Source organism: Pleurodeles waltl, chromosome 4_1, assembly GCF_031143425.1.
Source record: "Pleurodeles waltl isolate 20211129_DDA chromosome 4_1, aPleWal1.hap1.20221129, whole genome shotgun sequence".
NCBI lineage: Eukaryota > Metazoa > Chordata > Amphibia > Caudata > Salamandridae > Pleurodeles > Pleurodeles waltl.
The window spans coordinates 635,850,211-635,869,834 of NC_090442.1; the positions used below are offsets into that span (position 1 = coordinate 635,850,211).

Here is a 19,624-nt window from a genome sequence, read left to right on the forward strand (position 1 = left end):
ATAGAACAAAAATGAAAAAAATACAGGAACATGAGGAAAATAAAATACCAGTGGACTTACCGGAAATAACAGAGGTAGGCATATGTGATAATCAACAGATGACCACGACACAGAAGATAAACAATCCAGAGTTGTTGATACTGGATAATAATAAAAAAGAAACACAATATTTAAATAAATGTAATGATATATAATATCAAGAAGCAAGGACCATGAAGAAAGTATGAAGTAAACTCAGTATAGTAAATGCAAATAAATGAAAAGTCATTTCGCTGTAGCTCCAAGTTCCATGTCTTCATGACAATGCTAACAAAGGAAATCTTGAAGTTTAGCAGGATCTTCAAATGAATAAGATGTTTCTTTATATGTTATCTTAAAGATGCAAGGATGAAGTAAGCCGCATCTTATATTCAGAGAATTAAGTTGTGGACGAAAAGCCAAACACCGTTTACCAGCTGGCAGCTGTTGCATTAGAGACATCTTAAGACAAGAAGACCTTATGACCAGACAGTTGTATAAGTTTTGTGCTTTTAGCTGCTACAAGAATCCACATTAAATCAGTATACTTAATAAATAACATAATGATACCTTTTGGCATCACATTTTTCTCGTTTGTTGATAGTTTTGGACACAGTCAATGTGCTCTTTGTATATTGAGCGGACCATGGTCTTGTAATTGAACAATAGAAGGTAGTATCCGTTGTAAAAAAAAAAAAGAGATCATATTTGGTCCTTCTGAGTTCGCCAGAATACCATTTAAACAAAAGTTATTCCTGCTATTTCTTTTTTTCTAAATCTTCACTGGCCCGCTTGAGAGACTCAATTTCCTTAGTAAGTGTGTTCATGTTTGGAATGGATTGCTCAAGATCGGTAATCCCTTGTTCTGTTGCAGTAATACATTGATCGTGAGAAGATAGTTTATCTTCAATCCTTCGAAGGGAGGCATTGGTGTCTACCACAAAAGGCTTTAAGGTTCTCAGTTCCTCCATAACATCATCCATGGTGAAGGTGACTTTGAAGGTGATTCTGTGTCTTTTTTTATGTCGTTTAACTGTGGCAGAAAGCTTCTTGGGAGTTGCACCAGAAGATGTGGACAAGCAACCTGTTCCGATTTCCCTTGCTCCTTCCATTTAAATCGACAAAGATTTAGGGACTAAAATAACTTATGAGCCTTTGAGCCTTAATACTTTTAGACGAGAAGGAAAAAGAAGAATCTTTATCTTTTTGCTTTGGCGGTTTGCCCATATATAAAATAGGTCAAAGTTAATTTATTAAAAAGAGCCAAAATAAAACGTGGTCTTTAAATTGATATGAACACAATAGCAGTTATTGTGGATAAAAGCACTAGTAATATGAAGCAATTGGAAATGAATGTCTTACTAGTAATCTTCGTAGATTTTAATTTGAAGGCTGGGAAACAAACTGTATTTCACCTCAGGGATTCTGACAGAAAAGCTCTTCGCATTCTTGAATGGGTATGTAAGCAAAAGCATCCTGCAGAAAGCATTGAAAATATGTCATGTGAAGGTCGTTACTTTCTGACACTGAACTCCACAATCAGAACATTCTTTTTTCACGAAGTAGAAGACAAGAGTATCCGTTCCGTTGCGCTGTTTTCCTCATGAGTTCCTGTCAGGCAGTAAATATGGCGACAGAAGATTAAGTGCATTCCACTTCCCTGGTATTATCTAAAGAATTGCTGCCTCCAGGGTCAAAACAAACGCATCAACGGAAGGACGCCACCTTCAGATATCAAAATCCGAGATCCAGCACTGACTGGAATCTGTGCGTCGTATTAAATAAACAGTCGAGGCTGGCCGGGAGGCTCAAAGTCCGGTGGCCATTTTGTAAGGTGCTTGTGACGCGCTCACATTTATTGTTGTTTTTGAATCAGAGATTATGAAATAACCACACAGGGTGTACTTGTATGCAGGTAGGCCTAACAATTTGATTTATGTGGAATTAAATTCATTATCCAGTGAAAACTGATTGTTTCATTGTTGATTTGTGGTTTTGCACATTAATTTGTACCTATGGTGTACCACACTTGTGTAGTTCTGCAGTGCCCAGTTTACGTGTGGTGAGATGGGCAGCCCCCATTATTTATGTTTTTTTTGGTCCCCAACAAGGACGGAGTTCTGAAGCCTTTCTTGGTTCAACACCTTCTAAACCTGTTCATCCAACGGACAAGTTCACTCGGTTGTCCCTGAGCCATGTCTTGTTAGCCTTGAACTCTTGGGTTTAATTGATGTAACTGAATGCCCAGGATGCCTGTTCCATCTTCCAGTTTTCACCACCCACAGGTGCTACTTGAGGTTCACAGTGTAAGCCTAACATTTGCGGTCCTCCCGTTCAAGCTGAAGGCATCCCCCCATCTTTACAAAAGTGCGAGCTAGCATGGCAGCCCTGCAATAGAGTTCAGAAGTCCATGCACTTCCCGGTTTGGACAACTGTGTGGTCAAGAGAGAATCCCCAACGCTGGTCCAGGAACATCTCCAGCAGGTGACTATTGTCTTCCACAATCTGGCTTTTCTTTCACTGTCCTAGGGCCTCATTTCACTCCCGCACAGAGACTGACTTTTATTGGGACGTTACTCAATACAGCCCATTATGGAAGCATTCCCCCTGAGAGGATGGGTGATATACAGGGGCTGATTCCAATTGGTCAGGCTAAAACATGGATTCCAGTCCTGCAGATCCTGAAGGCTTTCAGGCTTAAAGCCTTGTGCATCCCCTTGGTGCCTGGCTCTAGATGGTGTATGCTAGTCTTCCAGTGGTGTCTGAAATGGCATTGGCAGTACCACCAAGGCAATCTTTTGGTTCAGATGCAGATTTTCCAGTCATTATCAGTACATCTGAATCTGCTCTGGTGATGGAACCCCTTCAACATTCTAAGAGGTCTCAGATTCTACCCTGTGAATGCTCAGGCTACCATAGATATGCAAGCCTTTTTGCTGGTTAGGGTCTTATCTGGGCAACATGAAGGCACAGGGCGTTTGATCCATAACAGAGCAGTGGTAGCATGCAAATGTGCTCAATCTGTGGGTGGTCTGGCTTGCTTTGAAGGCCTTTGTCCTTCCAACTCAGGGGCCAAAGTCCTAATTCTGGCAGACAACACCACTACCGTAAATAATGTCAACATGCAAGGAAGTGTGGGAATGAGGATACTATGTTCAGCAGCGATTCACCTGTGGAAGAGGATGTATCAACAGGAAATGTTCCTGCTGTGGTTTACTTAGCAGCCCCTCAGGCTTCCTCAGCATGAGATAGCATGAGGTTAGATGCTTTCAAGCACTTTTCCCGTAGGACCACGAAGATAGCTTCACCCTAAAAATGATAGGGTGATATGCTACAGATTAAGGTTTCTTTTTGAGAATTTCTTTTCCATTATCCAGAACAGGAATAGTATGCTATTTTGTTTCATACATTTTGACTTGTCTCCAGGCCTAAACAGTTACACCAACCAGGCGTCAGTCCTATGTAAGGTGATACAGCATCAAGCATTGGTTGCTTAGGACTTTGCACACCCCACAATTGGCGTACTGGTGTCCCCATATAAGTCCCTAGTATATGGTACTTAGGCACCCAGGGCATTTGGGCACCAGGGGTTCCCCATGGACTGCAGCATGTATTGTGCCACCCATTTGAGCCTATGCAAAGTGTGTCTGCAGGCCTGCCATTGCATCCTGCGTGAAAAGGTGCATGCCCTTTCACTACAGGTCACTGCAAGTCATGGTGCAGATACCTGTGTGTGAGGGCACCCTGCATGAGCAAAGGTGCCCCTACGAACTCCAGCTCCATTGCACTGGACTTCATAAGTGCGGAGAAGCCATTTTACCCCTGTACTAGACACAGGCTACATGATGGTAACTCCGAACCTGGGCATGTTTGGTATCAAACATGCCAAAATCATACCACAGTACTGTGGCCAGTATTGGTTGTATGATCCCATGCACTCTTGGGGCTCCTTAGATGACCCCCCAGCATTGCACCTACCAGCCTTCTGGGTTTTCCGGGCAGCCTGCACTGCTGTCACCCCTCAGACAGGTTTCTGTCCTCCTGCTGCTTGACAAGCTCAGGCAGAGGAGGATAGAACAAAGGATTTCCTGTGGGAGAAGGAGGTAGCACCCTCTCCTTTGGAAATAAGTGTTAAATGGTTTAGAAGGGGTAGCCTCCCCAAGCCACCGGTATGATTTGAAGGGCACATTCGATGCCCTCCTTGCATAAACCGGTTTGCACCAGTCCAGGACCCCCGGTCGCCACCCTGCCGTGAAACTGGACAAAGGAAAAGGGAGTGACCACCCCCCTGTCCATCATGACCCCCAGGGGTCGTGCCCAGAGATCTTCCAGGTGGCCACTTGAATCTAAGGTGGGCAGAGGCCCCTGGGAGCATCTGAGTGGCCTGGTCAGGTAGGTGACATCACAGCCCCCTCCTGATAGTTGGTCAACCTTTTAGGCGGCCAGTCCCCCTTCCTGGGCTATTTAGGGTCTCCCTCTTAGGTGGGTCCTCAGATTCGATGTGCAAGATTCCAGCATGACTCCTCTGCATCTGTTTACTTCATCTTCTGGCCGCTGGGACTGCAACTGGACTCTCCAGGAACCGACAATCTGCAACTTCAGCGATGACTCCACTCTGCAACATTGTTTCTTTGGCTCCTTCCAGCTACTGCAACATTTCTCTGGCTGTGCATCTTCTGAGGACGACGAGTCTTCAGTCTGCACAAGAAGCAAGAAGGAATCTTATCGGCAGTCACCAACTGCAATGACGACCTGCTACGTAGATCTCCTTTCCTCTAGAGCTGAACGGATCTTGCATCTCCCCTCTACCGATTCTGACTTTCGCATTCCACTTACTTAGTATATTGTTTGGTTCGACATTCTCCCCTCCCTAACCCCCTCTTCAGTACTTGCTATTGTTTTCATTGTTTTCAATTGCCTTTTATGCTAATCACGGACTCCTAATGTGTACATAATAGTGTGTATACTTACCTCCATTTGGGATATTTGCCTATACAGAATTTTGGTATTTGGGTTATCATATTAAAGTACCTATATTTTTGTAACACTTTGTGGTTCTTTCTGTGTGTAAATGCTGTATGACTACATTGGTACAGCATAAGCTTTGCATGTCTCCTAGATAGGTCTTGGCTGCTCATCCACAGCTACCTTATAGAGAGCCCTGGCTTCCTAGACACTGACTGCACCTCACTACCTGGACCTAGTATAAGGTGATAACACCATAGGTGCTCACCACACACCAGGCCAGATTAATACAATGAGCACTTTCAATTTACCTTGCTCCCCTTCTGCCTTACCAGTGCCCCTCAGTGTTCACGAAAGTGATGGCGGTGGTTGCAGCTCATCCGTGCAGGTTAGGGGTTTAAGTCCTCCCCTACCTCGATGACTGGCTGTTGAAGGCGGACACACCCCAGGGAGTCATCGCCCACCATCAGACTATGGCGAACCTTCTGCACACACTGGGGTTTACTATAAACATGCCGAAGTCACACCTGATTCCCTCTCAGATGCTCCCTTTCATCAGAGCTGATCTGGACACAGTGCAGTTTCGGGCCTTTCCTCCCGAAAAGCGAATCTAGGATATTCAGACTATGATTCCGATGTTTCCGCCTCTATCCTGGGTTTCGGTCAGAATGATTCAGAGGATGCTGGGCCTCATGGCCTCCTGCATCCTGCTGGTGACACATGCCAGATGGCATATGCAGGCTTTGTAGTAGAACTTAAAGTTCCAGTGGGCGCAGCATCAGGGGAATCTCTCTGACATGGGCCAGATCTCAGAAGGGACTGCAAAAGATCTGCAGTGGTGACTTTCGAATCCAGATTAGATCAAAGGCAGATCTCTCTCCCTTCCTTAGACAAATCTTTCAGTAGTGACAGACGCTTCACTCCTGTGATGGGGCGGCCACATGGGAGAGGCAGAGATCAGAGTTGCTTGGTCTCCGGTGGAGTCTGGACTCCACATTAGTCTTCTGGAGCTCCGGGTGATCAGGCTTGCATTGAAAGCATTCCTTCCCTCTCTCAAAGGGAAAGTGGTGCAGGTTATCACGGACAACACTACCGCCATGTGATACTGCAACAAACAGGGCGGAGTGGAGTCCTGGACCCTTTGCCAAGAGGCTCTACCTTCCCTGTTGGTTCAACATCTGGCAGGCTCTCTGAATACCAGAGCAGACAAACTCAGCCATTGATTCATAGTCGATCACAAATAGGTGGCACAAGCTCTCTTTCAGCAGTAGGTGGCACAAGCTCTCTTTCAGCAGTGGGAAGAGCCTTGGTTAGAGCTGTTCGTCTCAGCAGAGAATGTGCAATATCAGCTCTTTTGCTTTTTGGAGTTTCCAAGGTGGCACTCGCTCGGCGTTGCTTTCGTTCGTTCATTCATTTGTTGATGTATGCTGGTCCATCATTGTGCAGGGCTTTATATGCGTGGGTCAACATCTGGAACTTGCATCTCTTCTGGATGTGGAGCCATTGTTTCTTCTTGAGGCATGCAGTGAATCCTACGTAAAGAGTGTTACCGTAGTCCACCCTGCTGGTGACGATGGCTTGAGCGACGGTTCATCTGGTGTTGATTGGGAGCCTCCTGAAGATCTTACGGATCATGCGTAGAATGTGGAAGCAGCAAACAAGCTTGCGTTTACCGGTTTCTACATAGATAACATTCTGTCCAAGATGATGCAGAGGTTGCAGGCCTAGTCTGTTGGGGCGTGGAAAGGGTCGAGTTCAGCAGGCCACCAAGTGTTATTCCATGGCGAGGTGTTGTTCCCAAAGATGAGGACTTCCGTCTTGTCCTTGTTAAGCTTGAGACAGTTGTCCTTCATCCAGGCAGCAACGTTCATCATACTGCTGAGGAAGTTAGTTCTGGTGGTGGAGGGGTCTTCTGACTGCAAGATGATGAGCTGGGGGCATAGGAGATGATGTTTAGTCCATGTGATCTGATGGTTTTGGCCAGTGGGCTCATGTATGTGCTGAAGAGAGTGGGGCTGAGGGACTATCCTTGAGAAATGCTGTAAATGATAGTCTTGGGTTCTGAGGTGAATGGTAGGAAACAGGTTCACGCAGTTCTTTGGAGGGGGTGATGTAGTTCCTGGTGGCAGCGGGTTTAGGGAACTCCTTCACGATGGCAAAGAGCTCCTTGCTGTATTTTCTGCTGGCCTCTATACAGTCTGCTAGAGCGTTCTTCTTTGTTTCTCTCAGGAGGCGGTGGTACTGGTTGAGTGCTGTTTTGAAGACTGTATGGTCTTCTGTCTTTTTGCTAGGATGCAACTTCCTTTTTAGTGGCCAGCAGTTGCATTTGGAGGATTTCAGCTCCGGGGTGAAGCAGCTTGCTCTTGTAGCTGGGACTTTGGGTTTGACTGGTGGTGGGGGCGTTTGTTGGGGTATCCTGTGATCCACTGGGAGAAGGTCTTCTCAGCCTGTTCTGGGTCTGGTGATGTCTGAGAGGTGGGAATTGAGAGCGTTGTTTCCCTGGTCTTCTGATACCTTTTTCCATTTTCTGCATGTGGAGCAGGGAAGGCATGGTGCCAGTGTTGGTAGATCATGAAATGGTGAAGTGGACACTGTAGTGGTCGGTCCAGGTAAGCTGTGAGACGTGGTTGTACTTGAATCCTTTGCTGAACATAACAATGGGGTAAAGCGTGTGTCCTGAGATGTAGGTGGGGTCGGTTACAAGTTGTTGGAGACCGATTTTGCTCCTGCTTTCCAGGAGGTCGGTTGTGTTGCTGTTGTTGGGGGTCATCGAGGTGGAAGTTAGGATTTCCTAGGAAGATGTAGTGCTTGAGGTTGACTGCAATTGAGGCAATGAGGTCAGGGATGGTGTTGCAGAAGCTTGGGCGTGGTCCCGAGGGTGCCTCTGATGGTGCTTTTTCAGACTGTGTGAAGTTGGAAATTGAGATGCTCTGTTATCAGGGTTGAGTTATCTGAGGAGGCTGTGCAGCAAGTGGTGTCCTTGTAGATGATGACAATTCCACCTCCATGTTTGTTCATTCTGTCCCGGTGTTGTAGCCTTTGGGTTTGGTGATGCCGATGTCTGGCGCAGAGTGGGGGTTCAGCCAGGTCACTGTGAGGAAGATGCCGTCCAGGGGGAGGGATAAGATCGTGACCCAGGTATCCGTGGCATGTTTGCACAGCGATTGTGCATTGAGTAGAATGCACTGGAGTTGTGCTGCGGTGGTGTGGGTCGGCGCGGTTGGTGAGTGAGTTCATGTTTGCGGTGTCTCCGGCATTGTTGGTTTCTTCGGTGTTGCAGGTGAAGTGGCAGTGCTGGCAGGAGAATGGCCCACTGATGGTGCGTAGAGATGTGCGGCAACAGTTGTCGATGTGCCTGGGTTGTAAGAACCAGGCTTGCCTTTGGCGTGGAGGAGGGAGGGGTGCTGGGAGGCGATGGGCGGGGCTAGGCTGGAGAACAGGCAGGAGTGGCAGATGAGGGAAAAACAAGGAGAAGCAGTGAAAGCGAAGGTGGGAGCAAGGGGCAATCAGTGAAAAATGAGGGAAAAGCAGGAGAAAGCACTCAGAAATGGGGAGGAAGGAGAAAGCAGTGAAAACTGAGGGGAAAGCAGGAGAAAGCACTCAGAAAAGGGGGGGAAGGAAGGGGAAAGTGGTTAAAAAATGAGGCAAAAGCAGGAGGAAGCACTCCAAAAACAAGGGGAAAGGACAGGGAAAGCAGTAAAAAAAAATGAGGGAAAAGCAGGAGAATGCCCTCAAAAAAGGTAAGAGAAGGAAGGGGAAAGCAGTGAAAAACAAGGGAAAAGGAGGGGAAAGCACTCAGAAAACGGGGGGGGGGGAGGAAAGAGAAAGCTATCAAAAACAAGGGAAAATCAGAAGAAAGAATTCAGAAAATGCTGGGAAAGGAGGGGGAAAACAGTTAAAACTGAGGGAAAAGCAGGAGAAAGCCATCAGAAAACAATGGGAAATGAGGTGACACTTGCATCCTTGTATGGGTAGTGCAAGATATGTTGTTCGCTCATATGTTATTGATTCCTTATAGCCGATTAATGTTTGAGTGCAATACTTATAGAAGTAATTTGCTCCAGATGATTTCTGGTGATAGAAGTGACCACCTATCTATGAATATTTGTCAACAGTTCTCAGCTCTTTACTTTGACAACGATGCAAGAAGCATCCATCACATTTACTCCCGCTTTAAGTTGTTTGCCATCTTATGCAGTAAGGCGGCTTGGTAACTCTGTTTGTAGAAAACATGTTCTGGAACCTATCACCTTTCATGTTTATAAACTTGAATCCAACCATAATCCTCTCATTCTTTTGATGTTCTTTTCTACTTGTGTTTAAGGTGAATGGATAAATAACATGGCTGATGTTCCAAACCTTGACTCAAAGCTGCCTAATGTCAGATCAGACTTATAGCATACTGAGCCACCTTGCCCATTCATCTTTTTAGTTTTATTTATGGAAATGATGTGCTCATTGCAAAACAATAACTGTGCCGTTCTTTATACAAAACTAAGATGCAGCCAACTAAATGGAGACTAAACTGTGCATGCTGAGTGAGACCCTCTTGGGACACACAAAAGTTAATGGCTAATATTTTTATTTGTCTTCATGTTTCAGCCACAACTGGAACAGGATGGAGTTATGGTTGCCAATTTCACTACTTGACAGAAAAACAAAGCCAACCATGTGGGCCACACTTAACTATTTAAACGCTTCACCATGAAATAATTGTACCTTTGGAGACATATTCCGTCCCACATCTTTCAACTCAGACCAGGTGGCAGGCAGATTTAAATGTAGTCCTAAACTCAAAAAACTGAAAACAAGAAAACGTTCATAAAAAGTGCACCTTAAAGGACTGTCAGTTCGTATCACCCCATCTGAGTAAACTATACCACTGACACCTTAAGCAGAGGTACTCAACTCCACATTGATCAAAACTGAGCAAATTCTTTGTTAATTGTTACGGTTAATTATAAGTTCTTTTTTACTTGGTAGAGACAGAAGTAACAAGTAACGCTATGCACCTGAAGCTTCCAATACAAATTAGTAAAATATTCATACTTGTATATGGGTGCAGACACTATATGACAAAGCCGGTGATACATGCTTCAATAGGTTATGAACATGTTATTATGTGTATCATGCACAGTTAAATGGTTTGTGTATCTATGCACTCAACTGTCAGTCAAGAAATGTTTTGCATGTACCTAAAAAACCCACAAAGAAAACTTGAATAAAAAGGACTGTCAGTTCTTACCTATTGTCTACCATATCGCTGCATTCTTGGGTGCTTTTGATCATCCTCCTGCTACCATTGCTTTCATAGTTAGGACAGGAGATATTCCAACCACATTTTTAACTTGTATTCTACCCATGTTACCTGCAGTTTCTATGACTTTAAATGAGGATGCGAGCGTAAGTAAATTGAATGATCTCTTTAAGGCTCCACTGGAGTACAAAACAAGTGCAAGCAGCCATGGTCACTTGGGGGGCCATGAGACAAGCTGGAATCAATGTGTTTCCTCAAATTGCTTACTACTTTGGCTGGTTTAGGAGGTGGACTCCTGCCCAAAAGCCACACAATGTTGCTCTTCTATGCTGCGTCAGCAGTGTAAGAAGCTATGTGTTTGTTTGGCCTGAGCTTCAGGAAGTTTGAAGATATCCACCACTGTTTGATAGCCAGACAGATGGTCATGACCTCCATGTTCCTGTTGTGAGCTAATCTGAAGCATGAGCAGGGTGTAATGTGTATTCATGTAGAAGCTTAGTAAGGGTACACATACACAAACTAAATAGAAAGAAGTTTAGGCAGTACCCTACACATCAGCTAATTTCCTGAATTTCAGCAGAAGAGGCTGGGCAAACAATTGCCTTATCAGATAGATTCAGGAGGGTTCAACCCACTCTGTGAGAGTGCCTGCAAAGCTGGCTTTTGACAAGCTCTTAACATATGGTGGCCTGTTGCATCAAAGCCACTAACAAATCAAAATGTCCAGCGAGCCAACACTACTGCCAATAACAAGCTTCCTCAATCATGTAGAACAAAGAGTACCACTACTTTAAGCTACAGACAGATTAAAAACCTACTTGAAATAAGTCCAGTAAACTTGTTCTTTTCTACAGATTTCTGCATTTGGTTAGAAGCAAGCTTTTAGAACAACTTGCCAAAAAAGGTTCCTAAGACAGCAAGCAAATATTTCTTCAGTCATTTTAGGAGAGTTTTCTGAAGCTGAGATTCAACTACAATTGAGTTCCAGACTGTGGGTGTAGGAAGCTGGCTCTCTTTGTAGTGCACTTGTGTGTAGGGAGACTATGCAGATAGTGCTGGTGACCCTTATTGGTTTACAGGGTTACAGATGACAATCCCAAAAGCTTTCTTTTTTAGTAGTGTGGGCAAGCAGTTAGGCTTATCAGGAGGTAGTGCTAAGCATTTGTTGTACTCAGAGGCAATAAATGAGAAACACACTCAAGAAGGAACTCGAAAATATTTTGTTTATATTATGTTTCAACACCAGAATACTGTTGCAAGAATAAATACTGGTGCAGTTTTGAAGAGAACAGGCAAATACTTGTAGTGTCTTTAAAGTGGTAATGCACACCTATGGAGAAAAACACATGTATTGCGTCCGGGCATTCAACAGTGACTTACAGGACCAGTCTTCAGGAGTTAAGGTAAGTATATGGCACTGTCCAAGGCAGCACCAACAGGTGACCTCGGGGAACTCTGGGGCGTCTGGGTGCAGAGGAGTTTCGCGATGTCATGTGCCCAGTTGGTTTTAATAGGAAACTCTCCTGGGGAAAATAAGCTGCAAGTGAGGACTGGGAGTCCAGTCTGACTAAACCAACAGTGGGGCTCAAGCCTTGGAATGCTCTGGGACGTAGAGACTTTTTTGGTCCTCTTCTCCTCAGTTCGAGTCGGCCGGGTGCAGAGATGTCCTGAGGCGACAAGTCTTTGTCACCAGAGACGATAGAGGGGGCCTGCTCAAAGAGGTTGCATTCGACATGCGAGAGTCCACAGCTGAGGAACTTAGGGTGGGCTTTTGCCCTGGAAGGCCTGGGAACCACGCTGACACAGTTGGCCCACTTTGACTTGGACTAGGGGCACAGGTGCAGTGGTGCTGTCCGGTGTCGGGTTTTAGCCTCTCCAGAGTCCTCCCATCTGTCTGTCGCATCTTTCCACCATGCCTTGACGGTGATGCAATACACGCCATATTGGTATTGTCCTTGCTGCCACACAAAATATCGTCAAGTATATCTCCATCAGGTCTACAGTCTGTGCCTCTCGCCCAAACACAATGAAACTGCCTACAGCGCCTGCTGCTCCTTCTACTAAAGAAGAAACATTGTGACTGTCAGGCTTATTGATACGAGATGTCATGCACGGGTGGCAGCGACACCCTGGAACTCTGTGGTTCCGAGGACATTGAGGGGCAACTGTGGGCTGCAGATGAAGAGGCTTTCTCCCCTGAAGAAAGCTCCTGCTTCGACCTGGAGATGAAGGACCTTCCAGCAGTCCATGAGTACAGCAACCCCCTCCCCCTCAACGTTGCTTGCAACTCGAACAACCTCCTGCTAAAAGGCACTCAGCTACTCTGGAGCACCAGAGACAGGCCTGTGGCCCACCACTGCCTTCGGGCCAAGGTCAGCACTGACAAACCACTTTGGATGCTCTTCCCAGCTCCAGCTCTGCCCTGAAGAAGCCTTAGAGACTGGCCGGTTCGGTGCCTGCTACTCGAACACCCGCACCAAGCTGACCCTTGTCCCCGACTAAATCTGCCTCAATGCTGACCAGAACCTTGGCCCCAAATTCAAAGGTAACCACAGAGCCTAAGACCTCTCTGTCAGTCTCCACATCCGAAACTGGCGCAGCCGAGGCAGTTCTTCACAAGCTGCAAGAGGAGCTTAACTCATGACACACATCTGGTTATCCATCCCTAGATGGACAGAATCCTAGCCCGGCCTTCGGGCCCTGCTGCTCCTTCTTTGTAACGTTAGTTGTCCTTCAAGGAAGCGTTGTTCAGATTCTAACAAAACAACATAATAAAGATGATAAGGTTACCAACCCCTTACCCCATGCACAACCATTCCTTTGCCCTATTCCTCAGCCTTCACCCTCCCTGCCTACTTCTCCAGGGGACCCCTTTTACCATCACACAGGGGGCTCACTACACTCTGACATGGGTAGGCATGGGGGTGACACATTTGACACATTTCCATAGGGTGACCCATGAGACTCCTACGATGTAGACCCTCCAGGGGACACAGACCCTGACCTTTACCCTGCCCGCCCTTTCCTATCCTATCAGGAACTCATGCTCAAAGACATGCTATGCCATTCTCCTGACATTTTCAAAGACCCCGTCCACGCTAGGGCATAACACCTAAGGTGGATAAGAAATATAAAACCTCCCTTACTGACCTCATATTTTTGGGGTCAGCTCCCACCCGACTCACTAATACTGACTACTGCTCGTAAACGAGCCAACTCTCAGCCCAGCGTGGATGCTCTCCCACCAGAGAAGAAACATAAACGCATAGATGCTGCAGGGAAAAGGTGGCTGCGCAATCAGCCAACCAATGGCATATAGCTAATACTACCGCCTTCTTGTTAGATATGATCGTGCCCACTTGTATTAGCTGGAGGAGCTCCTTCAATACCTCCTAGAGGAGCACAGAAAAAGGGCACACAAAATAGTTTCTGAGGGCAAGCAGATATTTAACACCTCGATTTGCTGTGACCTGGATGCAGCAGACACCCCTGCCAGGGGGGGTAAATTCCACCACCCTATTACGAAGACATGCCTGGCTCCCTATCTTCGGCTTTAAGCAAGAAGTTCAGCAGAACCTGTTGAACATGCCTTATGATGGTCAGCATCTCTTTGGTCCACAGGGAACCAAACTTTAGAAAATATCAAATAAGATACCAGGACAGCTAAAGTGATGGGGCCACTTCTCTTTTCACTCCACACTTTACTGATGAGGCTTGAATACCACCTCCCCCGAAGCCTCCACATCCTATCAGTTCACCTAGGGCCAGCCATACACTTCTCAGGGGGTATTTTAGAGGGTCCTACTGGGGCACCAACTCTAGAGCAGAGGCAAAGGTGGCTCCCCTAAAGGATCTACAGCAACACCAAATTCGGACTTGCCTCTTCCCCCTGATCTCACAAACATTTGTCGGGGGCCAACTCTATTGTTAAATTAATTTTCCCGCACAGCGGGTGAGGATACTGGGGCACCAATAGGCTTCTTTCCCACATAGTGAAGCATCACCTCTGACCAGTGGGTGTTAGATATTATCCAACCTGGTTATTGTCTGGAGCTCACAGACTCTCACCAGAACACCAAAGGCTGCTAAGAGAGGAGGCGAAGGCGCACCACCTCAAAGGGGCTATAGATCCCATCCCTCGCCATCAGCAAGTCACAGGAGTGTACTACCTAATACCCAAAAAAGACAGGCACCTCAGACCTATTCCTGACTTCAGGCCCCCTAAATGAATCCATCTTATCAGAGCACTTCCCTGTGGTCATCCTTCAGGATGCCATTCTGCTTCTCCAGCAAGGTGATTTCATAGTCGTGCTTGCCCTGAAGGATGCCTATTTCCACATACCCATACATCCGGCCCATCACCAATATCTCACATTTGTGGTCGGCAGAAATCATTACCAATTCAAAATATTCTCATTTGGGGTTACTACTGCTCCTCTGGTATTTACTAAGTGCCTCACAGTGGTGGTTGCACAACTGCACCTACAGGCCACCCGCGTTTCCCATATCTGGATGACTGGCTGATCAAAAGTGCCACCTGCCAGTAGTGCCACGAACACACAGGTCACAATAGACCTTCATCAGTTAAGGTGTACCATCATCACCACATAATCCCACCTCTAACCCCTCCATTTCCAACCCTACCTAAAAGCTATTCTCAACTCAGAGGTAGGCATTGCCTATCCAAACTCTGCCAGGATCCAGTCCTTTCAGGCCCTGCTGTCTCTTTTCCAACCAAATCAACAACTCACTGTGGGAACAATCATGTGCCTCGTAAGCATGACGGCCTCATGCATTGTCATATTATCACATGCCAGGCTGCACATGCGTCCACTGCTTGAATGCTTAGCGCAACAGTGGTCTCAGTTGGAGGGTCATTGGGACAATCTAGTGTTGATCAGCCGCCGCACTTATTGCTCTCTGCAGTGGTGGAACACCAACAACCTGATGCAGGGGTGACATTCCCTTGACCCAGTTCCGCAGAAGATGCTTACATTGGACACCTCCCTTATGGGTTGGGGCACACACTTAAAAGATCTGACTGTCCAGGGACAGTGGGAACCCAGACATAAGGGCCTCCTTATCAATTACCTGGAACTTCTAGCAGTTCACCGAGCACTAAAGGCTTTCCTACCTCACCTGATAGTCAAGGATTTTCATAGACAGAGCAGTCCAAGGAAGTCATAATTCAGTCCCTCAATATGACTATTCAGTCTAAAAACCCAGTGTTGTTCTCTCCGGAATAGTACCTCTTCTAAACTACCCATATGAGAGGTATAATAAGGCTATGACCATCCACCTAATATCATCCTTATTGTGTTGTACTGTTTGTAATGTCGGGTCAGCTTAGTGTTGGATCGTTTACAACTCATTGAACTCCGGTGTTCCACTGTTAGGTACCAGAATAAAATTCAGTATTAGCCTACCAAGAGGTAGTTTTAACCCAATTCGTTTTCATTTAGTTAGCACTCTGTACCTCTCACCCACATCTACACTCTCACCTAGGTTTAGGACCCTTCAAAAAATTACCTCAAGAACTCCTCTCAGTTACAGAGGGTTGTAGCCCGTACCTGGTACCATCAGCCCAGGTGTTAGGAGGGACCCTATGAAGACGCATGCCACCTTTGGTTGGGTGTGGGTTCTCACGCTAAATTATTTATATTATTTTGCATTCACACACATTCTCTTTCTGGAACCTGATATACTTTTTTGTCATTTGGATTTGTGCAGGGAGTGATATGTAGTTGGTTCAGTCATTAGCTCCCGTTAGACCCCTGGTGTGTTTTGAATTTTAAATCTTTCACCTCTTCTCTGCTTGTCAAGCATGACTGTCCTGAGCTCAGAGGAGAACCAGAGGTTGGTTTTTCGATGGTAGAGAAAGGATTCATTATCTGTTTTTTTTAATGTGAATTTCACCACTCTTTAATATGGCTCAGTCCATCATGTACACATTATAAATAAATAAAAAATATAGGGGCATATTTATACTCCGTTTGCGCCGGAATTGCGTCGTTTTTTTTTACGCAATTCCGACGCAAATCTAACTCCATATTTATACTTTGGCGTTAGACGCGTCTAGCGCCAAAGTCCATGGAGTTAGCGTCATTTTTTAGCGTGGACACCTACTTTGCGTTAATTATATGCAAGGTAGGCGTTCCCGTCTAAAAAAATCGACTCCGAGGCATGTGCGTCGGATTTATACTCCCGGGCAAAATTCACACCCGGGAGTGGGCGGGTCCAAAAAAATGACGTACGGCCGCTTTTGCGCCGTTTTTTGCGCCTGCAAAAGGCAGGCGTTAAGGGACCTGTGGGCTCTGAAGGAGCCCAGAGGTGCCCTCCCATGCCCCCAGGGACACCCACTGTCACCCTTGCACACCCCAGGAGGACACCCAAGGCTGGAGAGACCCATCCCAGGGACATTAAGGTAAGTTCAGGTAAGTGTTTTTAAAAAAAAAAAATTGTGGCATAGGGGGGCCTGATTTGTGCCCCCCTACATGCCACTATGCCCAATGACCATGCCCAGGGGACAGAAGTCCCCTGGGCATGGCCATTGGGCAAGGGGGCATGACTCCTGTCTTTGCTAAGACAGGAGTCATTTCTATGGGGGTTGGGAGTGAAACAAAATGGCGCAAAACGGGTTGAGGCGAAAAAAATGCCTCAACCTGACTTGCCACATTTCTTGACGCCCAAGCGCCATATCCCCCTACGCCGGCGCTGCCTGGTGTACGCCGTTTTTTTTAACGCACACCAGACGGCGCCGGCGGCTAACGCCGGCTAACGTCATTCAATAAATACGGCGCCCGCATGGTGCTTCAGAATGGCGTTAGCCGGCGCTAATTTTTTTGACGCAAAACTGCGTTAGCGCAGTTTTGCGTCAAAAAGTATAAATATGGGCCATAATTCCCACTACTTATGATTTAGATTTGAATGGGTCCGAATTTTTACTTGTTTGTTTTAGAATCGGTGTTAAATTGAATGAGTAAATTGTCCAGTTCAGTAAAATTTATGGTTGGCGGAACCAAATTACAGAGCAGTAATACCTCCTTGTGTTTTCTTTGGTATTAAATAGCCTGTGCAATTGCTTTGTTTTGCAGTACACCAGATTGTCTCACCCTATCATGCTTGCAAAACATGTATTTGTTTCTTGGGAATATTTGTCTTGAGGAATGTTCTTATTTGGTTTAAAAAAGTAGCAACCCACAGTTATGCATTCACTTTAAAAAGGTTCCTTAGTACAAGATTTTGTACTTGTTTTGTCTTATTTGTGTATAATATGTTTTCTTAAATTTTAGGTACTGTCCAAATTGCAAGGAGCATCAGCAAGCAACTAAAAAGCTTGATCTCTGGTCATTACCTCCAGTGCTTGTGGTCCACTTGAAACGCTTTTCCTACAGCCGATACATGAGAGATAAATTGGACACCCTAGTTGATTTCCCCATACTGTAAGAATAAAGTGCATGCATGCAGTAATTAATGTCTAACCTGCACGATTATTTGTAAATATAACATAATATTAAGTTGGCCTGGCTTACATTTTACATGGGGTTTATATCATGATTTCAGCTAAATGTAGAAGGTGTTAGAAGACTTAAGTCTTGAATTATCATCCTGTTTATCCTAGGCCAAATTACGAGAACGTTCCTTCATGTAAATTGTTTTTACTCTGAGGTGGCGGAGGTTGACTGAGCAGAGAGGTAGCCTCCAAGAAGGCCGTGCACTAATCTGGTCTTGTAGCCTTGTCATCAGTCCTTCAGCGTCCGGCCATACTTCTCTATGATCCAAGTCACAACTTGAAAAAAATATGCTCTGGATAAGCACGGTACAAAGCCAAAAGAAAGTAAACTAATCTTATAATCTTATACTAGTTTACCACACTCCTGAGCAGGACAGACATCTGCAGATCATCATAGAAGTATATGCACTGAGCAAGGCTGGAAAAATGGAGTACATGACCTGCTTTAAGAAAACTGCTGCACCTACCTCATGTGAGGAGTGGTGGTGCTTGATGGGCAGCAACTCATCAGGATTTCTTGTGTAGATATCAATCATCAATTCATGGTAAAATGTTAGTACAATGGCATGATCTTTAGTACAATGGCATGATCTATTTTTTTTTTTGTTACCTTGTACTGTCAACAGTGTTTTGACCTTCAGTGTGATACTGGGGACTCATTAGCACCTACTTGATGGAGGGACATACTGGCAGATTATGGAAATTAATCAGTAGTAATCAGTCCAAACTAGGTTGACACGTTGTATCGATCACTAGTGCTGATAATAACTTAATGTACTTACTCAGGGGATTAGATGTAACCCCTGAGTGGTGATAAAGTAATGATATCCAATCTTCTCACGGACATTACTCAGATCGGGTGGAAGTAGTGCCAGTCCAATAAACCGGTCACTCGTACAATGAGAGTTCCTCTGGCGGTGCATTAACAGTGCAGCAGGATTACTTGTACAACACTTTATTAACCAAAGGATTTGGAGTTCCCCGTGACTTCAGTACTAATATTGTTGCCCTCCCCATTTCCTTACTAGCTCCCCAATGTAGCATTAAGCCTCAGAAGCATGTTTAGCCCCACTCTGGTTCTTTTCCTCTTATTGAGCGAAGGATGCTAGTCATGCAGCTCAGCACAGGAGTTAGCTCAAGAGCCAAAGGGCTTATCCTTTCTTCTTGTTAGTACCCCCTCCCATTGGAGTACAGGGTTTACTTTTCACTCCACAACTTTTGTTAGAAAATACATGTCCCTATTCGCCTGTTGACAATTCCTCTGAGTTAAGTTCCCAGCAGCAGTGCTTTCCTCTTCGGGCCTACATATACACCTTCCTCCCCCCCACCCCCACCCCGAGCCCTACACTCCATAGAACAGCTCTTACTGACCACAGCCAGATCTAACTGGCACTAGACATGCCCCCACTGGTAAGACGGAGAATGATGATGTTCACCTATAAACTACCTGAGCAAATAGGGCTCATTAGACTCTCATAGGATACTCTGGGCATCAGTTAAAGGTACAATAGGGAGGTCCTGACTAAGGACCTAGCTGTGGCAAAGCATAAGACCCACATAGAGCTACACGGTCTAGAGAAGACGATCCAAGTCCTGAGCTGTCCGTCTAGTGCACTGCAGAAAAAACTGGAGTTGGCCAAAATGCACCTCACAGAGAATGGCTGGAGTACTTGGAAGGAAATTGTATAGAGGAAGAGGTGGTGGAGGCCATTTTTGCCCTACCCACATGTAAATCACCAAGAGAGGACGCATATCTGGGAGAGTTCTATAAAACGGGGCAAACGCTTATTGGTCCCCTTATTGACGCAAGTTTACCAAAATAAAGTGTACAATTGGAAATGTCTCACAGGGAGGCAAATGTGAAAGGGATC

At 45.7% G+C, this 19,624-nt stretch overlaps 1 protein-coding gene across 4 annotated transcripts in view; it reads left to right on the plus strand.

The window, feature by feature from the left end:
• The window catches only part of USP15 (ubiquitin specific peptidase 15), a 617,233-nt gene that overhangs the window by 435,928 nt on the left and 161,681 nt on the right, over positions 1-19,624 (plus strand). For all 4 annotated transcript variants that reach the window (XM_069229069.1, XM_069229070.1, XM_069229071.1 and 1 more), the window contains one exon: positions 17,533-17,682. In XM_069229069.1, coding sequence (XP_069085170.1) covers positions 17,533-17,682 — 150 coding nt within the window. The remainder of the gene's footprint in view (positions 1-17,532; positions 17,683-19,624) is intronic.